General features: G+C 42.9%; 1 protein-coding gene across 3 annotated transcripts; it reads left to right on the plus strand.

Moving 5' to 3' along the window:
• The first annotated feature begins 1,781 nt into the window (after nucleotides 1-1,781).
• Nucleotides 1,782-22,475, plus strand: LOC146174912 (uncharacterized). 3 transcript variants are annotated; one of them, XR_014702017.1, is made up of 4 exons: nucleotides 1,845-2,556; nucleotides 4,840-4,903; nucleotides 8,581-8,714; nucleotides 22,287-22,475. XR_014702017.1 is itself a non-coding variant. In XM_084584141.1 (3 exons), the coding sequence occupies exons 1-3, from the start codon at nucleotides 2,293-2,295 to the stop codon at nucleotides 6,343-6,345; spliced, it is 384 nt and encodes a 127-aa protein (XP_084440267.1). In that variant the 5' UTR covers nucleotides 1,782-2,292; the 3' UTR covers nucleotides 6,346-6,409. The 3 variants fall into 3 exon arrangements, 2 of the variants coding, with proteins under 2 accessions (XP_084440267.1, XP_084440266.1); XM_084584141.1 differs by lacking the exons at nucleotides 8,581-8,714; nucleotides 22,287-22,475 and adding an exon at nucleotides 6,290-6,409 and having other exon boundaries at nucleotides 1,782-2,556; XM_084584140.1 differs by lacking the exon at nucleotides 8,581-8,714 and having other exon boundaries at nucleotides 1,890-2,556.
• The last annotated feature ends 675 nt before the right edge of the window (nucleotides 22,476-23,150 follow it).

A 23,150-nucleotide genomic window follows, 5' to 3' on the forward strand; every position in this document is an offset into this window, starting at 1 on the left:
AGCTACTATTATTATGTTGTGACATATTATGTTGTGACATCCAGCAATTGCTTTGTCTAAGGAATGTGTAAATGACAATATTTACAGCTCTCATTTAGTTTAATTGAAGCCAGTGATTGCAATCCCTGTACATTTTGAAATATGTCGTATGTATCTTTCTTATTAATCTCTTTTATGTCATGCATAATTGTTAGAAAAGTGTGAACTATTAAAATATTGAACAACATAGCTGAATAAAATTTTTCAACTTACCAGTATGCTGCAGCTGTTCTTCACTCAACTCTTCTCAAAGTAGTATGAATACTGCATCCACAAGCAGCATGAAATGCTTTAAATTCGGTTAGGGAAGGATGCCTGAATAGCACAGCACAGTATAAAATAGGAGCCACATCTCGCCACCGGTTGGTAGTGGCATGTACATCTCAGGTCAATAATGTGTCAGAGCATATACTACAATGATAACAGAGTTGTATAAAACAGTGTTGTTTACATATATGTATATGAACTTCAACTTGTATTATATTTGCTCCCTTGCCTTGTTTAATTCAGACAGATGTGAAAATATTGCGAGAAAATTTCACATCAAAAGTTGAGAAATAAATTATTGTAAATTTGACAATTTTTGACCATGCCACCCCCCCCCCCCCCCCATCATGTCTTGCATTTCACTAGTAGGAAAATGGTCACCCAGAAGTGCACTCATTTTTTTTTTATTATTATTCAAAGGCTTGCCATGTGGCATAGAATGAGGCTGTCTTCTTAAAGGAAGTCATGCAGTCTATTTTCTTCAAGAAACCGGAGCAAGCTCCTGCTCTTAATATTGTCCATTAGCCACACGTGTAAATGTTCCTCCCTCGTAGCCGACAGTCCAACTTCTTGTAGTTGTCTTATTCTTGACGGCTGCATTCCTGGGCACGTCCATAAAAGTTGGCGAAGACCCACCTCGGCAGTTGGCCTTGTACACTTAGGGCATGTACTCTGCACTGCATCCTCTTCAGAGCCCCGTCGGCATGTCACCGATGGGGTGAGGGCCCTAATCCTTGTAAGGGACACCTCTCTCGTTATGTTATGAGAGAGGGATTAAGTATAGTAACAGGACGTATAGTAACTGCATACTTTGTTTTCCTGAGTTAATGCTGAATGCAATGAGACAAAATCGAAGTAGGAGCATTTAATGTGATGGTCATATATTTGCAGAGGAAACCTATGGTAAAAAATGTGTGCTAATATAATCGGGCATACAGGGCTTGATATGGCTTCAAACTTTCATTTTTGTGCAGCTGTATGAATCAAGTCATATATCAAGTGGCAGTCTGCAAGTCGGACTTGAACATAGCAGCATTGCATGCAAATAAAGCTATATATTAAAGGCATGAAACGCGACAACTCTTCGTCTCCGCGCCTCGTTACAGTTTGCGCCATTCTGTGACCATGCTGGGGACCAACCCTTCGATTTTAGCTGTGATGGTATTGGACTGTGCATTTAATGCAGGGATACTGAACTTAACATATGCTGGGGCACTTAGATTTACTGCAAAATTACGCTGGTAACGACGTTGGATCGACGTACTGTGCTGCTACAGTAGTACGTGGTTATTTATCATTAGATATCAAAAAGGAAGGAAAAGATGTTTGCTATCCCCTGCAGCACCTGGCTGAGGCGGCGAAAATAAAAGGATAGTGAGGAAGCGGTAGAGGAGATCAAAGAAGAGCGACAGAGAGAAAGGACAGGGTAGGCAAAAATAAGAAAATAGAGATATATACACTATATATGGTATAATATACAGTAGAATCGCGACCGCGCCTTTCGTAGTAATGTGGTGGTCACAAAAAAAAAAAAAAAAAAAATTAATAGCACAAAATTTGCATCACGTGATATAATAATACCGCGGTAGTATGTATGCTGCTATGAATGCACACGTTAATGAGCAACACGTCCTCCACCAAAGCGCATAGAAAATGGGGTAATGTGAACGCGCGGTTATGTTAACCTCCGTGATTATGAGAGTGTATATTTGTTTCCTTTGGCCATATGACCACGGTGGACATCAGTAATAAAATGATAATTTTCTTTACTTTAAATAGCAGCAAGTGCTTCCTATCTGTTAAAACTACATGACAAATATCTGACCTAACCGGTTTTCCTGTCTGAAGACGATAATTTACTAGCAGACGATATCACGTCGCAAAACGAACGAAGCCAGAGCCATCCAAAGCTTTAGGCATTCCTGTAGCCAAGAGAGTCTGGGAGGCTGCGTTAATGGCGGTGTTTGTGCGCGGTCATGGTGTGCGATGCTCTTGTTGTACGCAAGTATTCATTGTTTCATATCTGCCAGTCACTGCCTGCAGGCAGTTTGTCGCGTGGCATGGAAGCTCCACAATAGCCTATGCGGTATGCGACGACAGGGGAAAGTTTTCGTGAACGTATCGCCTGTGAAAGCATACAAGCCACAGACTACAAAGAATGCTGCGAAAGGCAGGCTTACTGGTGTTGGCATGCCAGGAGATGACCGCAAGAGAAGAAATTTTATCATGGAAATGGTGAAGAATTGGCAGGTAAGTGCTGTAACTATGTTTGCATGAGCGTACCTTTTCCCTATTCCTGTTTCTTATTGCAATGGCAGTAGGGCTAGCAGTAGCAGTAACAGCAGTTGCGCGTCACTAGAGAAACAAAACTTTATTGTCGGAAGCTGAGTTACTGGGTTCCCTAGTGGAAGAGCCAAGTAGCCGTCAGCTGGTGGCTAGCTGTTTACGGCGCCTAGTTGTATGTATCGGGACGCACGTTACGTAGCACTGGGGGGCAAGTGGCCGTCAGCTGGTGGCTTGCGGCGACTTTTTCAGAGCGGTGAGCACGGCTCCCAGTTGTATGTACCTATCAGGGTTTGTGCTAAGGCAGCAGTAGGGGGGGGGGGGGGGGAGGTTGGAGTCTCCAACAATTTACAGCCCACGGCATCATCAGATGTGCCACCAGCTTTGCATTTGATGCGGCCATCTTCAGTGAATAGAGGCTTTGTCTGTGTACATTCATATTTCATGGCTTTAATATTTAAATTGCCTGCACACCTCAAAGGGCAGTGAGACATTTCCAGTAATGCTGAGGATGACGCTTAAATCAGTTGCGCAAATTCAAGCAAGGTATGAAACTATTGCAAAGATGCATTCAAAAGACGTATTGCTTCATTGCTTCAAAGAGTACAGCCTGATTCACTCCTGTGAATGCGTTCCGAAGTTGCGTCCTGCGAGGGAAAATCAAGAGGTTCACATTCCAAAAAAAAAAAAAAAAAGCACCTAGCACGCAGGTGATAAATTCCCATTTTAGTTTTTGATCAATTCCATTTGGCATGCATGGGTTCAAGTCATTGAAAAAAAAACAACAGCAGCAGGATTGGCTGAAAATACATTTTATCCGTGTTGCGTCAACAGACGCTTTGGCAAGAAAAAAGGAAATTCGTGTCCCATAGATGTAAATACCTCAGTATTTTTTCCTAGTGACAATGAAGCAAAAAAAAAAAAAGGAATGGTGCACTTGTAAATTTCGCTGACCTTCCTGTGCTCCACTGTAACCTGGCGCTGACAATCCATGCAGCCGATAGTAATGCAATATTATAAATAATTCAAAGGGATGTAAGCTCTCAATAAGTGTGCTCATGTGCGTTAATCTGACTGAAAACTAAGCCGACAGGCGAGAGCACAGTGAGCTGCTTCCAGGGACGTTACTCTTGATGGTGAGTTTTTGAGAAAAGAACAGCAGTGAAAACATTGCAAACTCTATTATGTACGAACATCGATAGGCTCCGATCGGAACGAGCTTTCACTGCTCAGCTAATGCGCACGATAGTTACTTTTTTCAATCGATGTTTTGTGTGAGTGCCTGCCACCGCCAGCACCGCGTCGCATCGTTGCCGCCGTTGCTTGTAGCCAGCGAATGCCAAATCTTTGGTGAACCTTCAAAGTAGTTTCGAGGGCGTGCTCGGGTGAAATGTGCCGAGCACACCCGCCGCGTCAGGCTCGTGAATGCCAAGAGCTTCCATCCATATTTTTTTCACTCATTCTGAGAGTGAAATATATGAAAAGATATTTTTCCACTGCCTTCGCTGCTCGATTAGCATGGTGCTGCCTAGTTTTCGTTCTCATGGCAGCGCAGAATTCAGCAAGATATCACCTGCGAGAAACCAGCTGTTTAGGCAAGAGTTTGCATGTGCATAGAGGGTAGCTATACTTGCCAAAGCCATTTATGTAGAGAGACGCAAAGTTCCCCAAGGCAGAATAGCCAGAGCCTGTAGCAATGATTACTTTTTTGTAATACTTTGGAGTACTTTGACGAAAGCAAGCATGCTGGTTTTGTAGATACTATAGAAAATACAAAAATATGACAGAACATATATTTACTTATGAGCCCTTTTAGCTGTGAATTTATTGTTCGTCCAATCATCAAACCCCTACCCAATGATAACACATCCGCTGCCAAAAACGGCCATTGTGTGCCAGCACCCTCAGTGGCCCAAACTCATTTTTCGGGAGCAACTTAAAGCATTAAACGCTGGATAATACACAAAACAACCACCAGTTATAGTGTCACTATCTACGTAACCAAGAGGCAGAACAATGTGCTTAACAAGCATTTTGAAGCTCTTTTAAGGCTTTCTCTTTGCTGTAAACAATGTTTTTCATTGTAGCTTGCATGCAAGGAGTTGTCAAATGTGGGTCACTTGTAAAAAGTGTTTGGCAGTGATGCAGTGCAGTGCATGACGTAAGCTTGCAAACATCAGCTTCTTGTTAATTACCTATAACGAGGTTGCAAACTCTACTTGAATTGTTTCTGTTTGCATGTGTTCACAGAGAATATTGAATTGGAATTGGATACCCACCTTGCACATGGCGGAAGGGCAGGGAGAAGCAAGAGGTAAGTGCACTGAGGATTGAAACCCCTGTGTTTATCTCTGAATATTGCCTTCTGCTTTTGCTGTTATGTAAGAAGTGGTACCTGCAGCAGTCCCAAAGTGAGCTGCTTGGCAGCTGGCTTAGCCATGATGTTGTACAGCTGGAATACCTCTTTTGAAGGGCTTTTGGGGCCCCAGTGTTGAGTTTTACCTGTCTCTAAAGATTAGAAAAACATTGTTGCAGGATGGGAAGCTAGTGAAGAAAGAGCATGACCAATGGTGATGGGATGGGATGTTTTTTAATAATGGGAGCAGGCCTGGAGCAAGTGCTTATGCCTGTGCCACAGCTCGCTTCATCTTCATTGTCCTTAGCAATATTTAGTGTCGAAAAGAAATTGAAGATGTTGGTTACTTTCCTAAACTTTACTTGCTGCTCATTAATTAGATGTCTGCACATACTCTAACAGTGAGACGCCTTGTGACAAGGCCAATGTTGGGAGCATGGCCAATCCTTCCCTTAAAGCATACCAATTTTCATGCTTCGGGTTGCTTCTTATTGGTCGTCAAGAATGTGCTTCTAGGTTCTTGTTGCACTACTGGCACCCCGCTGACTAATTGGCATGGTCAGGCGCGTCTCATGCACTTACCCGGGAGCTTTTATGCAATTATGATTATGCTTGCCTTCAGCACTTTTAACCGCATCTTATTAAAAGGCCATATTAGGAAAATAAAACAACAAATGCAGTGCTGTAAACAGCGCATTTCTGAAATGGTAATTTACTGTCTCCTTACATTTTAAGGGCCAGGTGAGAACTGTGGTCTCGATTTAGTACTTGGGATCTATATACAAGCAGAAACCATAAGTTAGTGTAACGTTGAGAACAATAGGAAATTCTCTGAACATTGCACCCACATTCCTTTCCCCGCTCTCCCCTTCCGGTTGGTCTGTTTTGTCTGTTGTATTCTGTTGTATAAGACCCCCGAAAAATATTTCTGGCTAGGCCACTGGTACCAAGAATACTGTCACCAACTTGCCCAAGCTTCCTTATCTGCTAATTTGATTCAAATGTCGCAAAAAGCAGTTGTGCCTCTATGAGCCACCACACTCCATGCGTATCAATATGAATGGACACTGCCACAGTTCTCATGAATGTAGTTTTGCAATAGAGCTACATATTAAATGATCTACCAACAAGGAAAATGGTTGGTATTTTTATTGCATCAGTTAAGGGGTCGTCACCAAACATACAGCACCTTAGAGAATTCGGCACCAGGTGTTTGCATAAGTGATAACTCATGGACAGATGCAATTGATATCTTGAGCAATTATGAGCAATACCCACACAGCTAGTTTTCTATATTTTGTTTTTATCTACAATATTACCCTGATTCATTGGTATTGTGTATAGGTGCTCCCCAGTGCATGCTCAAGTTTGCAACATCTTGTCTGCCTGTGCAAATATAAAGAAGCAGCGACGTGCAGACTGGAACTTTTTGTAATGAATGCGTTGCATGCGGCAGTGTATTTATGCTAATACACAGTACCGAAGATGTGCATTATCACAATGGTGTGCAAGTGGCCAAGCAAGGGAACAATAGGCACCTGCTCGCACTGGTGAGTCAGCAGAATGCCACTGCTGCAACAGTGCCTTGCAGCATGCCCCTGGCAATCAATAAGCAGCTACTCAGTGACAGAAAAAAAGCATGCTTGTTGGTAACGAAGGACATGCATGGTCCTAGAGCCAGTCTCGTCACCTGGTGTGTTACCATGAGTGTGTGCATGATATGCTGCTGTGGAGTGGTCCAGTAAATTTTGTCCTTGATGGCAGACTTCTGTCCATAACACTTAAAAAGCCAGAAGGTAGACATGGACAGTATCTTTGTACATAGTGTAGGCACATGAAGTAAACATTCCACTGCATATTTTGTGCACAGTCTGCTACGCATAAGCATAGGGCATTTCCTTCACTTCCTTTTATTACATGTTTATATAGCTTGTGGTCATGGAAGTAAAAATATCATTACCAAGAGTATTTTCTTTTGCATTGCACGGCCAAATAAACCAACAGAAATAGGAAATGAGAGCTTCACTTCTTAATTCCAGTGTTGTAAATAGCGGCTAGTGACTCTATTTGCTAAAAATGCATTCTTAGTGTGCCATTTGCATGGCTGATTTTTGGGGTGCTCAGCTCTTGATCTGAAGTTTTTCTAACTGCATTCAACTTTCTGGTTGGCTGTTAACTATTTGTATAACAATGTTCAAGTAACTGTGTTCTAGTGCTTCTTTTTGCACCCCAGATTTTTATGTAACCCCCCCTCACATAATACTCCAGTTGGAGCCTGTGAGGTATGTGAGCAAAAAAAAATACAGTACACCCTCGTTAACACGAACTCGCTTATCTCGAAAAATCGGTTAAGTTAAAATTTTCCACGTTGCGCTTTCACCTCCCATAGGTACTATGTATTAACTCCCGTTTATCTCGAAGCATTTTTCGGGCATAATGCGGATATGTCGAAATTTTGACCGCAAAGATCGAAGACAGAGGTCATTACCGAAAAGTGATAGGGGCTCCAAGCGAGCACTTTGTTCTTATATTAAGTGCCGAACGCAGTCACGTTCAAAGAGCGAATACAAAACTCCCGCAGACGCAGCCGTTTTTCACCTTGTAAGCAATCACGTAAGCACCGATCGCACGCGGGGGCTGATGGGTCTTATTGGGCGTGGTTCGGTCAGCTGCCCTCCGCACGTACATACCGGCAAGAGCAATTTAGTGATTGTGTGGTTCTGTTTGGTCGCGCCATATTCACGAAGCGTTGACTGATTTTTGTTGACTGATTTTTGTTGTGTATGTGGTGTCTGCAACAAAGTTGAATGCACCAGTGGCGACCAATGGCTTATGCGATGCGTTTAGCAGCTAGAGGACGCTTTTGTCGGGCAGAATGCCAACGCGAAGCGGGCAAGCATTACTCAGTTCTTCCTTCAAAAATCAAAGTTTAGTTTTTCCTGAGAGTTCTTTTCCGTTTATTACAAAAGCTCCCTTAGTGCAGTGGAGCGTTGACAGGCGTGACGGGCCGAGGGCCGCCAAAGAATTCCGCTCGGCGCTGTCGCGCTCAGGTTCTGGGTTTGTAGAAAATTTTGCATATCACCCAGAAGCAGCTCGCTAGGCAGCCAATCACAGAAGGCTTTGGGCTGCTCAATTTCTGTCCTAGGTTTTGACCGATTTGAGCAAAGAACCTGCAGACGCTCACTTCGTCTGATCCGTGCATATATGAGCGCATCGAGACAATTTAGTAAAAGCTTGGTAGGGTAGTAAAGCAAAATAAATACGCTAGTGTGGGTAGATATTACTTTTCTAGTCATTGCTTCCATCGCAGTGTAGTAGCGCACCGCTGAGCTGTGACCTTTTTTTTTTTTTTTTTTTTTTTTTTTACACGCGATGCGTTACAAAAACATTCATCACCGTTTTACCATACGTCATGCTGTTTAGTGTTGAAAGCTGGATATAGCATAATTGTACTCCCCCTGACTGGCCCAATTGACCTTCATTTTCCCAGCTAGGGAACTGGAGATTGCGGACGCTTTATTAATGTGTGGAGCTTTCCACGGTAGCTAAGGAGTTCAGCTCGGCTCTGCTCTCCTTGTCCGAGTTTTTCTTCCTGTTTTGACATGTTAATAGTGTATATAAAACTTCTTTGCCAGCTCTACCTGCTGCTCCTCGTCCGATGTCTTGTCCGCCTGGTCACGCTACCCAGAAGCCTTGGCCCCGAACCTGATCGCATCAAGTGGATGGCTGCGGTGTAATGGTCTCCGCCTCCAGTCCTGACTCTGGTACAGTAAGTGCACGGTCCTTCTCTTGGAACATTGCCAGGTTTTACAACTTGTAGATATTTGTAAGCTTCGGCAAGTGAAGGGTGGTTTTAGAGGCAGATTGGTTTCCTTTAACCACATAGTGCAGGGACTTGCCATTGCTGCAGTAGTCATAGACTGAAAAAAGTTGCACAAACCGGAGCTGGTTTTATTCTTTGGGGAATTGGGCATTGACTGTGGGCCCATCCGCAGAAAATCGGAACTTATTAGGGCAATTCAAGACATCGGTGCGGACGCGGAGGAGATAACAGAATGTTGGGAGCTTATTCAAGAAGAGTTAAAGAAGGCTGAGGAACAGGAGAAGCTCAAAAAGAATCTTGAAGACGAATAGAATGAAAGGGGGATCGAGAAAAAAACAGCTTGATCTGCAGTTAGCACAGGCAGAACACACTGGGAGACACACCAAGCTCCGTTGTGAGTCAGGAAGCATCAAGTGTTAAAATAAAAAAACCTCTTGCTAGGAGAAGACAGGGCTTTTTCTCGTAAAGTTTGAGTGGGCGTGTGAAAATGTTGAGTTATCATCCGAGTTTTGGCCCCAGAAACTGCTGACCATCCTCCCATGTGAGGCAGCCCAAGTGCTTGCTCGGCTGACAAAAGACAGAGCGGCCGTTTATGCTAAAACAAAGGCAGCGCTTCTCAAAAAGTTCTGCCTATCCCTCAGATGCGTTATGCCGCCGTTTCAGGGAAACCAGGTAACATGGAATCAGTCGTTTCCGTATTTCGCTTACAATCTGAAGGCAGACCTGACAGAATGGTAAAAGAGGAGAACAGGCTTTCGGAACTCATGACAAAGTATTAGAAGTGGTCTGCCTGGAACAATTCTATAGCTGTCTAGGAGCGGAAACGTGTGTGTGGGTGCAAGACAGGCCGGGAAAAAAAAGCTTAGAATGTGCAGCAGAGCTGGCCGAAGAATGTCATTCTAGGTGGGAAACAGAGTGATCGTGTTCTCGAGGAAACCCTAAACAAACTAAAAGTTTCTGCGAACCCAGACAGGAAACCTAGCAAGCGGCACCTTGGAGCGAGACGAAAGCCACAGGGCAGAGTCGAGTAACTACCCTAAAGTGACAGCCGACAAAGGGAAGGAAGCCGAGAGAAAAATCAGTCTGTGTCCTATGCAACGAGCCCGTTCACTTTGCCAACACATGCAGGAAGTTGAAGGTTTTGTTCTCTTTGGCAGATATGAAAAAAACATGCGCCTGCTAGAGCCATGCCTAAAAGATGCAGGTTAATGGGATGTGTTGTCGGGTTCTGAGAAATTCCGCGGCCATCATGGACGTAATCCACCCCACATACTTGAAGGCAGCTGGCTTAACGGGGGATTGTGCATGTATTAAATAGGTTCCCGTAGAGAATAGCACATGTGTGCCGGTCGCACGTGTCAGAATAGGCCCATTTGGCATGCTGGAAATCAAGGCAGCGGTATCAAGGAACCTGCGAGAGAAGTTTCCATACCTCTTTTCGAACAGGTCAGAGCAGATGCTGTAGGAGGAAGGTCGTAGCTTCGGTGACCGAGCCGTCTAAGCGCTCACTTGATTGAAAGCCCGCGAAATTGCAGCTGAACTAAGCCGAAAGAAGAATGAGCTTTCTCTCGTGATGGGCCAGGCAGTGGTGGCTCAGGTCAGTGACAGAGAGGACTTAGAAGGCAGGGAATCGGGCACCGTGTCCCCGAATGAATCAAGGGAGATAGCGTCTATTGTAGTGCAGCCACGTGTGGAACCTTTGTTAGCTCTGGCAAAAGTCGATAGACGATAGCAGCCGAGCCGTAAAAGACATGGTAAATGAAGATAAATACAAAAAACATTTGTGGCGAACATCCTTCCTCCCAAGCGTGGCACAGATTCACAAAGGCCAACCTAGAACGCCCCAAGCTAGGGTGGCTGCGGGAAAAAAAAAAAAAAAAAAGCTGCGGGGAATTGAGCGGCCGAGAAGGATAGAATGAGTATGGGCGAAGAATAGGAATTAATGAACATACTGTAGGCATGAAGTGCACGTCATAGCCATCGTACAAAAATTTGAAACCGAAGCAGCAGTCTACGTATTCTAATTCTATAGGAAATCATTTGGGAGTAGAAAAGAGCAACTTAATAAGATGTGCGTGGTTCTTAAATGAACAATATGTATACAAATGGACGGTTGAATAGTCACAGTAATGGTGTGTTGTGCTAGAATTCTTTACAGCCGTGAGACCACAATAAATATTACTCATATTGCTCTTAGCTTTAAGCTCAGGCATTGACAACTCTATCCAAAGAACCGACTGGTAGTGACAGGTTGTTTACAGCTGTTGATGAAAACATAGGCCATCATGATATTATTGCAAGCATATTTGCTCCTTTTTGTACTTGTTTATTGCAAGCAAAACTTAATTTTGGTCCCTATTCCTAGGGACGCTGCACCTCTTACAACACCCACTGTTCAGTCGCTTTCATTTAAGGCACAAACGCGCCACTGCTGCTCGGTACCTTGGATGAGGTTTTCAATGGGGTTACCTCTGATATCTAGCAATTGCTGTAATATTTATACCAACTACTGCAGTGAAAAAAAAAGGTAACACTGCATCACTGTAACTGCTGCATGCACCTTTAAACGTGCCTTAATTTTATTTCCTATTCTTATAGACACATGACCTCTTGCTATTGCTTTGTTCAGTAAGCGATCATCTTTCATTGCTTCAATTTCTATCTCTCCAACCCTTTCTTGTTGCTCCGGGTGTGATCATTTGATTTCATTCTTCAAATCATACTGGTTTATCACATGTGAAGGATTTAGCCTATACATAGATGCTTTTTTTTTAGATGCGCATCGGGACTGTTTTCTACATAGAAATGAATCGATTGAGTTGTATGACTGGCGCGAAAACCGACAGTTTGGCACCCCCAAAAGATCTGTGTCCTGTGGTTGGAAGGGGAATAAAGAGGAGGATAATCAGCGGAAAAGCCTGCCTAACAAAAGGTAGCACTGCATCACTGTAACTGCTGCATGCACCTTTAAATGTGCCTTGTATTTGTTGCCTATTCTTATAGACGGTGGACCTCTTGCTATTGTTGCAGTAGGCAACCGCCTTTCATTGCTTTAATTCCTATCTCTCCACTACTTTCTTGTTGTTTTGGGTGTGTTCATTCGATTTTATTGTTCAAATCATATTTTATCACGGGTGAATGATTTCGCCTACACATGCATGCTTTCATTTTTTTTAGGTGCGCATCGAGAGTGTTGTCTACGTAGAAGTGGATCGATTGAGTTGTATCACTGATGCGGAAACCAACAGTTCGCTACCCCCAGAAGATTTGTATCCTGTGGTTAGAAGGGGAATAAAGAAGAGGATAATCAGTGGAAAAGCCTGCTTAAAAACTTACAAAGATGGTGCAAAAGCGAAATGCGGATCAGGGTGAGGGTCTGATTACTTCTGTTATCCCACTTCACTAGCTAGGTGATGTGACTGTATGTGAAGTACCTTAGTGTATTTTGTGGTATGCTCGCTGAAAATTGTGTATACACTAAATTTTTCCTCGTTCGATTATTTTGAGTGATGCACGAATTGGAATAAAACGGAGTCATCCACACATCTAATGCCCATAGACATTAGATGCGTGGATGAGCTCATTTATTGTGTTCCGATGTAAACATGCCATAGTTTGTCTAATATATTAACATGCTAAAGTCGACTTTTTTACTGTTAATGGAGTAATACATATGCTCTATATCATAGCATTATTTGCCTATAGTTTGTAACTGCTCTTTCTTAAATTGTATTCTACAGAGTATGCATGTGTCATCTCGTACGTCTGTTTAACTAGCGAAAAATTTGTCCCTTTTGTGATGTTGTTTCAGCTGCAAATAACTAATGAGTTGTGACAATATAGGTGGCTTTAGGTATAACGCGTAGCGCAGAAATCTTTAATATATGCTATATTTTTATTCACCGCATTGCCTAAACGAGCCTGTTTAAAGAGACGAAATGAAAACAAATATGCATGTCTTCGGACAGGAACAGTAATTGTGGTGCCATCACCATTTTATTTTAAATAAATTTTCCAATGTCGTCGGCTAATGTCTCGACACAAAGGAAAGGCCCTTAGGTTTGCAAGATGCGGCGTAGTTTTCCCGAAAAAAAAAAAAAGAAACACGCCTATCACTTAAGAAAACACAGTTTTTTGTCATCTCAAAAAGTTGCACGTTTGGAGGCCTGCTGCTTGCGCACTAATTTTTGTCTTCCATTGTTTTTTACTCACCAAATCAACGTAACTTTTATTTGTATAAGAAGTATTAAAAGCTTGTTTCATTAATTCAATTGATTTAGTAAAAAATCGTAAACTTTGCTTCAGGAACAACGCGCTACAAAAATGTTAATTTTCAACCTTACATACTGGCGTAATGCGTTATGTTATTTGCACTAAAACATTCTGTGTTTATTACGCAGGTTATACTGTTAATTTAAGGCAGAATCTGGAGCTCTATGCTGGTATGTGTGTTCTCCGTAACACCACCAAAATTATTATGATGAAAAGCGATTTGCTTATGATTATAATTATAAAAAATTACAATTACACAGTCTTGAAGCCATAGGTAGCGTAAGAGGGTTCTAGCACAGCTTTCGTCCTCGCTCTTGATCACGTTCTACGTGACGCTGGCAGTAACAAAGGACGTTCCACGTCCGCCGCTATGGTTGAGGGTGGCGCTGGTGAACAGTCTCAAGGTTCGTATACAGAAAACATAAATACCCAAGAAAGTAGCAGGGGGGACAGCGGCCGATGTAGCTCAGTTGGAAGAGCACCGGACGCGATATTCGGAGGTCGTGGGTTCGGTTCCCACCATCGGCCCATTGTTTTTGCTTCTACTTTGCATTTAATAACCTTTCCCCTAATCAGATTACATTAATAATTTCTGTGATTATCTAAGTAAACAATAAAAAAAAGACGTAAAAGTGCCATCCTCAACGCTTTCCTCGGCCTCGCCGACTGTTGGCTTCTTTCCTTTATAAATTACGTTGATTTGGTGAGTAAAAAACAATGGATGACAAAAATTAGTGCGCAAGCAGCAGGCCTCCAAACGTGCAACTTTTTGAGATGACAAAAAACTGCTTTCTTAAGTGATAGGCGTGTTTTTTAAAGAGCAGTTACAAACTATAGTCAAATAATGCTATGATATAGAGCATATGTATTACTCCATTTAACAGTAAAAAAGTCGACTTTAGCATATTACTATATTCGACAAACTATGGCATGTTTACATCGAAACACAATAAATGAGCTCATCCATGCATCTAATGTCTATGGGCATTAGATGTGTGGATGACTTCGTTTTATTCCAATTCGTGCATCACTCAAAATAATCGAACAAGGAAAAATTTAGTGTATACACAATTTTCAGCGAGTATACCACAAAATACACTAAGGTACTTCATATACAGTCACATTACCTAGCAAGTGAAGTGGGATAACAGAAGTAATCTGACCCTCACCCTGATCAGCATTTCGCTTTTGCACCATCTTTGTAAGTTTTTAAGCAGGCTTTTCCACTGATTATCTTCTTCTTTATTCCCCTTCTAACCACAAGATACAAATCTTCTGGAGGTAGCGAACTGTTTGTTTTCGCATCAGTGATACAACTCAATCGATCCAGTTCTACGTAGACAACACTCTCGATGCGCACCTAAAAAAAAATGTAAGCATGTATGTGTAGGTGAAATCATTCACCCGTGATAAAATATGATTTGAACAATAAAATCAAATGATCACACTCGAAACAACAAGAAAGTGGTGGAGAGATAAGAATTAAAGCAATGAAAGGCGGTTGCCTACTGCAACAATAGCAAGAGGTCCACCGTCTATAAGAATAGGCAATAAATATAAGGCACATTTAAAGTGCATGCAGCAGTTACAGTGATGCAGTGCTACCTTTTGTTAGGCAGGCTTTTCCGCTGATTATCCTCCTCTTTATTCCCCTTCCAACCACAGGACACAGATCTTTTGGGGGTGCCAAACTGTATGTTTTCGCGCCAGTCAAACAACTCAATAGATTCATTTCTATGTAGAAAACACATCCGATGCGCATCTAAAAAAAAAAAGCATCTATGTATAGGCTAAATCCTTCACATGTGATAAACCAATATGATTTGAAGAATGATATCAAATGATCACACCAGGAGCAACAAGAAAGTGGTAGAGAGATAGAAATTGAAGCAATGAAAGACGATTGCTTACTGAACAAAGCAATAGCAAGAGGTCATGTGTCTATAAGAATAGGAAATAAAATTAAGGCACGTTTAAAGGTGCATGCAGCAGTTACAGTGATGCAGTGTTGCCTTTTGTTTTCACTGCAGTAGTTGATATAAATATTACAGCAATTGCTAGGTATCAGAGGTAACCCCTTTGAAAACCTCATCCAAGGTACCGAGCAGCAGTGGCGCGTTTGTGCCTTAGATGAAAGCGACTGAACAGTGGGTGTTGTAAGAGGTGCAGCGTCCCTAGGAATAGGGACCAAATTTAAGTTTTGCTTGTAATAAACAAGTACAAAAAGGAGAAAATATGCTTGCAATAATATCATGATGGCCTATGTTTTCATCAAGAGCTGTAAACAACCTGTCACTGCCAGTCGGTTCTTTGGATAGAGTTGTCAATGCCAGAGCTTAAAGCAAAGAGCAATATGAGTAATATTTATTGCGGTCTCACGGCTGTAAAGAATTGTAGCACAACACTCAGTTACTGTGACTATTCAACCGTCCATTTGTATACATATTGTTCATTTAAGAACCATGCACATCTTATTAAGTTGCTGTTTTCTACTCCCAAATGATTTCTTATAGAATTAGAATACGTAGATTGCTGCTTCGGTTTCAAAATTTTTGTATGATGGCTATGACGTGCACTTCATGCCTACAGTATGTTCATTAATTCCTATTCTTCTCCCATACTCATTCTATCCTTCTCGGCCGCTCAATCCCCCGCAGCATTCTTATTTTTTTTTCCCGCAGCCACCCTAGCTTGGTGCGTTCTAGGTTGGCCTTTGTGAAGCTGTGCCACACTTGAGAGGAAGGGTGTTCACCACAAATGTTTTTTGTATTTATCTTCATTTTTACCATGTCTTTTACGGCTCGGCTGCTATCGTCTATCGACTTTTGCCAGAGCTAACAAAGGTTCCACACGTGGCTGCACTACAATAGACGCTATCTCCCTTGATTCATTCGGGGACATGGTGACCGATTCCCTGCCTTCTAAGTCCTCTCTGTCACTGACCTGAGCCACTTCGCCAGAACCTGACGCTACCTTGGTTTGCTACTGCCTGGCCCATCGCGAGAGAAAGCTCATTCTTCTTTCGGCTTAGTTCAGCTGCAATTTTGCGGGCTTTCAATCAAGTGAGCGCTTGGACGGCTCGGTCACCGAAGCTACGACCTTCCTCCTGCAGCATCTGTTCTGACCTGTTTGAAAAGAGGTACAGAAACTGCTCTCGCAGGTTCCGTGATACCACTGCCTCTATTTCCAGAATGCCAAATGGGCCTTATCTGACACGTGCGACCGGCACACATGCGCTACTCTTTACCGGAACCTGTTTAATACATGCACAATCCCCCGTTAAGTCAGCTGCCTTCACGTATGTGGGGTGGATTACGTCCATGATGGCCGCGGAATCTCTCAGAACCCTACAATGCTTCCCATTAACCTGCATCTTTTAGGTATGGCTCTAGCAGGCGCATGTTTTTTTCATCTGAGAACAAAAGAGAACACATGCAGGAGCATGTGTTGGCAAAGTGAACGGGCTCGTTGCATAGGACACAGACTGATTTTTCTATCGGCTTCCTTCCCTTTGTCGGCTGTCACTTTAGGGTAGTTACTCGACTCTGCCCTGTGGCTTTCGTCTCGTTCCAAGGTGCCGCTTGCTAGGTTTCCTGTCTGGGTTCGCAGAAACTTTTAGTTTGCTTTAGGGTTTCCTCGAGAACGCGATCACTCTGTTTCCCACCTAGCATGACATTCTTCGGCCAGCTCTGCTGCACATTCTAAGCTTTTTTTCCCGGCCTGTCTTGCACCCACACACACGTTTCTGCTCCTAGACAGCTATAGAATTGTTCCAGGCAGACCACTTCTAATACTTTGTCATGAGTTCCGAAAGCCTGTTCTCCTCTCTTACCATTCTGTCAGGTCTGCCTTCAGATTGTAAGCGAAATACGAAAACGACTGATTCCATGTTACCTGGTTTCCCTGAAACGGCGGCAAAACGCATCTGAGGGATAGGCGGAACTTTTTGAGAAGCGCTGCCTTTGTTTTAGCATAAACGGCCGCTCGGTCTTTTGTCAGCCGAGCAAGCACTTGGGCTGCCTCACATGGGAGGATGGTCAGCAATTTCTGGGGCCAAAACTCGGATGATAACTCAACATTTTCACACGCCCACTCAAACTTTACGAGAAAAAGCCCTGTCTTCTCCTAGCAAGAGGTTTTTTTATTTTAACACTTGATGCTTCCTGACTCACAACGGAGCTTGGTGTGTCTCCCAGTGTGTTCTGCCTGTGCTAACTGCAGATCAAGCTGTTTTTTTCTCGATCCCCCTTTCATTCTATTCGTCTTCAAGATTCTTTTTGAGCTTCTCCTGTTCCTCAGCCTTCTTTAACTCTTCTTGAATAAGCTCCCAACATTCTGTTATCTCCTCCGCGTCCGCACCGATGTCTTCAATTGCCCTAATAAGTTCCGATTTTCTGCGGATGGGCCCACAGTCAATGCCCAATTCCCCAAAGAATAAAACCAGCTCCGGTTTGTGCAACTTTTTTCAGTCTATGACTACTGCAGCAATGGCAAGTCCCTGCACTATGTGGTTAAAGGAAACCAATCTGCCTCTAAAACCACCCTTTACTTGCCGAAGCTTACAAATATCTACAAGTTGTAAAACCTGGCAATGTTCCAAGAGAAGGACCGTGCACTTACTGTACCAGAGTCAGGACTGGAGGCGGAGACCATTACACCGCAGCCATCCACTTGATGCGATCAGGTTCGGGGCCAAGGCTTCTGGGTAGCGTGACCAGGCGGACAAGACATCGGACGAGGAGCAGCAGGTAGAGCTGGCAAAGAAGTTTTATATACACTATTTACATGTCAAAACAGGAAGAAAAACTCGGACAAGGAGAGCAGAGCCGAGCTGAACTCCTTAGCTACCGTGGAAAGCTCCACACATTAATAAAGCGTCCGCAATCTCCAGTTCCCTAGCTGGGAAAATGAAGGTCAATTGGGCCAGTCAGGGGGAGTACAATTATGCTATATCCAGCTTTCAACACTAAACAGCATGACGTATGGTAAAACGGTGATGAATGTTTTTGTAACGCATCGCGTGTAAAAAAAAAAAAAAGGTCACAGCTCAGCGGTGCGCTACTACATTGCGATGGAAGCAATGACTTCCTCTTGCTCCTTTAGAAAATTAATATCTACCCACACTAGCATATTTATTTTTCTTTACTACCCTACCAAGCTTTGCGCTCATATATGCACGGATCAGAAGAAGTGAACGTCTGCAGGTTCTTCACTCAAATCGGACTAGGAAAACCAACTTCGCTCACGAAAAAAAAAAAAAAAACTAGGACGGCAAGCTGCTTCTGGGTGATATGCAAAATTTTCTACAAACCCAGAACCTGAGCGCGACAGCGCCGAGCGGAATGCTTTGGCGGCCCTCGGCCCGTTACGCCCGTTAACGCTCCACTGCACTAAGGGAGCTTTTGTAATAAACGTGAAAGAACTCTCAGAAAACACTAAACTTTGATTTTTGAAGGAAGAACTGGGTAATGCTTGCCCGCTTCGCGTTGGCATTCTGCCCGACAAAAGCGTCCTCTAGCTGCTAAACGCATCGCATAAGCCGTTGGTCACTGCTTCTGCATTCAACTTTGTTGCGGACACCACATACACAACAAAAATCAGTCAACGCTTCGTGAATATGGCGAGACAAAACAGAACCACACAATCACTAAATTGCTCTTGCCCCGGTATGCACATGTGGAGGGCAGCTGACCGAACCACGCCCAATAAGACCCATCAGCCTCCGTGTGCGATCGGTGCTTACGTGACTGCTCACAGAAATTAATGGAATCTGATTAGGGGAAACATGATTAAACACAAAGTAGAAGAAAAAAACGTGGCGATGGTGGGAACCGAACCCACGACCTCGGAATATCGCGATTATCCAAGTAAACATTAAAAAAAAGACATAAAAGTGCCATCCCCAACGCTTTCCTCGGCCTCGCCGACTGGTGGCTTCTTTTCTTCATGTATTATAACGAGCACCCTGATTTCCCCTTAATTGATCTGCTTGTAGCGTACGGGGGTCTCGGTTCTGGCAGTCTTGAAGCCATAGGTAGCATAAGAGGGTTCTAGCACAGCTTTCGCCCTCGCTCTTGATTGATCACGTTCTACGTGACGCTGGCGGTAACAAAGGACGTTCCACGTCCGCCGCTATAGTTGAGGGTGGCACTGGTGAACACTCTCAAGGTTCGTATACAGACAACATAAATACCCAAGAAAGTAGCGGGGGGACAGCGGCCGATGTAGCTCAGTTGTAAGAGCACCGGACGCGATATACGGAGGTCGTGGGATCGGTTTCCACCATCAGCACGTTTTTTCTTCTACTTTGTGTTTAATTATCTTTCCCCTAATCAGATTACATTAATAATTTCTGTGATTATCCAAGTAAACGTTAAAAAAAAGACATAAAAGTACCATCCCCAACGCTTTCCTCGGCCTCGCCGACTGTTGGCTTCTTTCATGTATTATAACGAGCACCCTCATTTCCCCTTCAAATTTATAGTATTGTTAGTTATGGTCAAAGCTGAGGAATGGAATACAATATTAATAAACTTGATTGAATACTACTGCACCTAGCAATAAAAAAGTGCAGAACAGAGAAAAAGTTCAGTTCACTTGCGTTCTGTCATGAAATTGACAGAAATAGCGAATTCCATTTTAAGCTATATTCAGTCTTTGCCGACAAGCAGAAAAAGGGTTTATAAGCTCTGACAAGGCTTTAAATTTTACTTAAGGTAAAATGTAACTAAATTCAGCAAATACTAAATTGAAGATTTGATGCCTACTCCATAAGGTGGAGCCATATAGCACATCTATAGAATAAAAACAGGCATTTTTATGTTTCTAATATTTCATTTTGCAGAATTGAATATATTTACTGACTCGTATTAACAAAGTACTTCGCATTGTTTCCAGAGATTTTGATACAAATCGATGTTGCGGCAGTTTCTTTAATTCTAATCAGTTTTCCTTATTTTACCATTTTTTAAAATTTTGCCCGATTTCAATATAATATACAGAAGAAAAACATCTAGAGCTTGAAATTTTTTTTAGAAATAAAGAATGGAACTTAGATAATCTAGAGATAGTTTCAGTGCCACAATATTATTGGATCTTGCAAGAATGCAGGCTGAGTTTGGCCATTATCAGGACAAGCACTCGGTTTAATATTCAACGTTATATTTTTAAACAATATAACGCAACACATTTTAGTCTGTAATATTTTTGAGGCACTGAAGATTCTTGACCGGGATTTGAATGAAAATCGAAGATGATCCTTTTTTTATTTGCAGCAAATTTACCGTTTACTGCTGTTTTCGAATTTTGGGCAATTTTGATGAGTTGTGGAGAACACACCTAGCGGTCTGGAGCTACAAAAATTGCTTGGAATTAAGAACATGCATTAGGAAGTGAAAACATATTTAGTGCAACCAACCTAAGCATCATATTCCAGCATATAAGATTAAAAATGTATATTTCTGCAGCCCATTGCTCTTGAAGCAAAGTTGGCAATTTTTTAATAACTCAACTACAAAAACATAACGGTTTCTAATAGTGTTTGTAAATGTAAAACTGCATATATTTAGTGAGTAAAACATAGATGACAAAATAGTGGTATCCAAACTTGCAACGTTTTGAAATGGCAAAAACAGCGTTTAATTTCTACCTCTAAAGATATACCGTACAATTTTTTTTGTTTTCAAGGAAACTGCACCTTATCTTGCAAAGCTAAGGTTAATTCCTTTGTTTGTAGATATTTGCCCATCACATACAAAAATTTAATTGGAAACTAAAGATGGTCATGGGACCTCGATTATAATTCTTATCTAAGGCACCCATATATACGCTGTGGGAAAGCCACTATCAAGGGCTTATTTTTAAAATTACATATTTCGAACGGTTGTGCCATCTAAGAAAATTTGAAAGCTAGGCGCACCTTCAGTGTCTCCAGCCCTCACTTTCTGTTACAGCTGCACTTGCGAAGCTGAATTAATACGTTGAGTACTTTATTTTAGCCACATATATTGCGCTGTTACGTATCAATTTTAAAGAAAGGCCGCAATGACGCGATTCTCGTAGTATTTGTAAGTGAAATCTAAAGCTTACAAATCTACCCATTAATATGCTCTCATGCAGGTTTTATGCAAGGTACATTACACCTGCTGTGCCCGATAGCTTGAGACAAGGGTTAGAAATAAACCATTGGTGGCGCATTGCTGGCAGCCACTTCGCACAGCGCAGTAAATTTTTATTTTGTACATAAGAAAGTGAGGTTATTCGCTCCAAGTACTAAATATTCACTTTAGACAATAAACAGGACTTACAGAGTCGGTGAGCACATTCGGAAACCCGTTTCAATATTTGCGGTTAGAAACCTCATGTGTACCTTTTTTCCGTCTGCAGAAAAATTCAGGGTTATGTAGATACCGAAACCGTTACCAGCCCATTCGCGCACCTCAATTGCGCTACTCTCAACATGATTTTGAGTGGACGAAACAACCTGCCGCTATGATGGCTGGCCCCATGCATGAGTAAGGGTGATATGCGGGTAATGGTTGCTTCATGTCGGCCCTTTGGCGCACATGAAGGCGCGAGTTACAGTGAGCGTGTTGAACTTTGCAATGCGGATAATGACTACAAAGCGGTAAGGATATAAATGAGTGGAACATTATTTTTAAGCTGTAAAATACAAATACGGTCTTGTTGAATGGTTGTGCTGGCACGCATGAAGAAACCATAGGCAACTTATAGGTCTACCGCTACACAGGGCTGTCGAGCCAAGCCAAGGCCGCAATTGTATTGTCCGGCAATCTGATTTTGTATTTTCGTGGTCTCCTATTGTACTGGGGAACAAAATGCAGACGTGAGGGTTCTTTATCACAAATAATGAAACGTGGTTTGTGCCGGTACTCTTCACAGTAGCAGCACCATTTAATGTGTAAGTCATTAATCAGTAATTTAGGTAAATAATGTCAATTAAGGATTCCAAACAAAACCTTTTCTGTGGCACTCAAGGTAGCTTTCAGCGATATATATGTATCTGATTTCCTTCCCCTGCCTCGGAAATGTCTTTTTTCCCCCTTGGATCAAATTTGCTTACACAAGCAGTATATGTGTAAAAATATATCCGATGACTACATCACCACTGATCCCACTGAAGGTCCTTATAATTGCTTGAGTGGCAGCCTTTTATCTCTCTAACAGGCTAGAAAATTCACATGAATACGGAATGAAGGCTGATATTTTCTTTCGCATATTTTCTAGGATGCCTGAGGAGAGGCAGCATGTACCTGAGTGACGTCCTCTCCAGGAAGACCGCGGCAGCAATCAAGCGATGGCTCGTAACAGTGAAGTAATGGGACGGCAGGCACAACGAGCAGGGAACCGTGACATCTTCAACTCAGCCTAGAAGCTGAATGCCAGAATAAATTGCTGTGAAGCCTCACAAACTTAGTAAGCTGTAAGTGCCATTTTTTATTAGGAGGGCTTTGAGCCTTTGGAATATTTAAGAAAGACCAATAAAAAGTGCTGTTTAAACCTACATTTGTCGATGTGCAGGCTTTTTTAAGCTACATGTACGTATGGGTTGCTTTTCACCTGCCCGGAGAACAGCATTGCTGATGCCACAAAGAGCCCGCTTGGAGGAGAAGATGCGCATCTCAAAATGCTGCCGCAGCACTAATTTTCAGCAACAATAGCACTGCAGACGTTTTAATGGGTAAACAATAGGCCATGGATGAGTAGATCACTAATTACACATGGATAGGCCACCGGGCAGTGTGTACTGCCGAAGTAGTTGGGCCATGTGTGGGTAAGCCATTGCCCATGCCTGACCCTAGTGCGGCACTAGGCTGGCCAAGTCGGCAATACTCGTTGGCCCGAGGTCTACTGCCGATGGTAGATAAACCACCGGCCAGCGAGTACCACCGATGTGGTTGGGCCATGTGTGGGTAAGCCATGGCCCATGCTTGACCCAAGCGCGGCAGTAGGCTGGCCAAGTCGGCAAGCCATGGCCCATGCAGGACCCTAGCGCGGCGGTAGGCTGGCCAAGTCGGCCATACTCGTCGGCCCGAGGTCGATTGCCGATGATCGGCCATTCTTAGGCCATTGTCAATCCCCGACCTCGGG

Source organism: Amblyomma maculatum, chromosome 11 (genome assembly GCF_055883805.1).
Source record: "Amblyomma maculatum isolate TAMU_Amacu chromosome 11, ASM5588380v1, whole genome shotgun sequence".
Taxonomy (NCBI): Eukaryota; Metazoa; Arthropoda; class Arachnida; order Ixodida; family Ixodidae; genus Amblyomma; species Amblyomma maculatum.

Bases quoted from the DNA above. Each gene is read 5' to 3' on its own strand.
- LOC146174912 (XM_084584140.1), top strand. From the start codon at position 2,293: ATGCTCTTGTTGTACGCAAGTATTCATTGTTTCATATCTGCCAGTCAC. The intron at 2,557-4,839 runs GTAAGTGCTGTA...ATGTGTTCACAG, and splicing joins AAATGGTGAAGAATTGGCAG to AGAATATTGAATTGGAATTG. The intron at 4,904-22,286 runs GTAAGTGCACTG...CATATTTTCTAG, and splicing joins AGGGCAGGGAGAAGCAAGAG to GATGCCTGAGGAGAGGCAGC.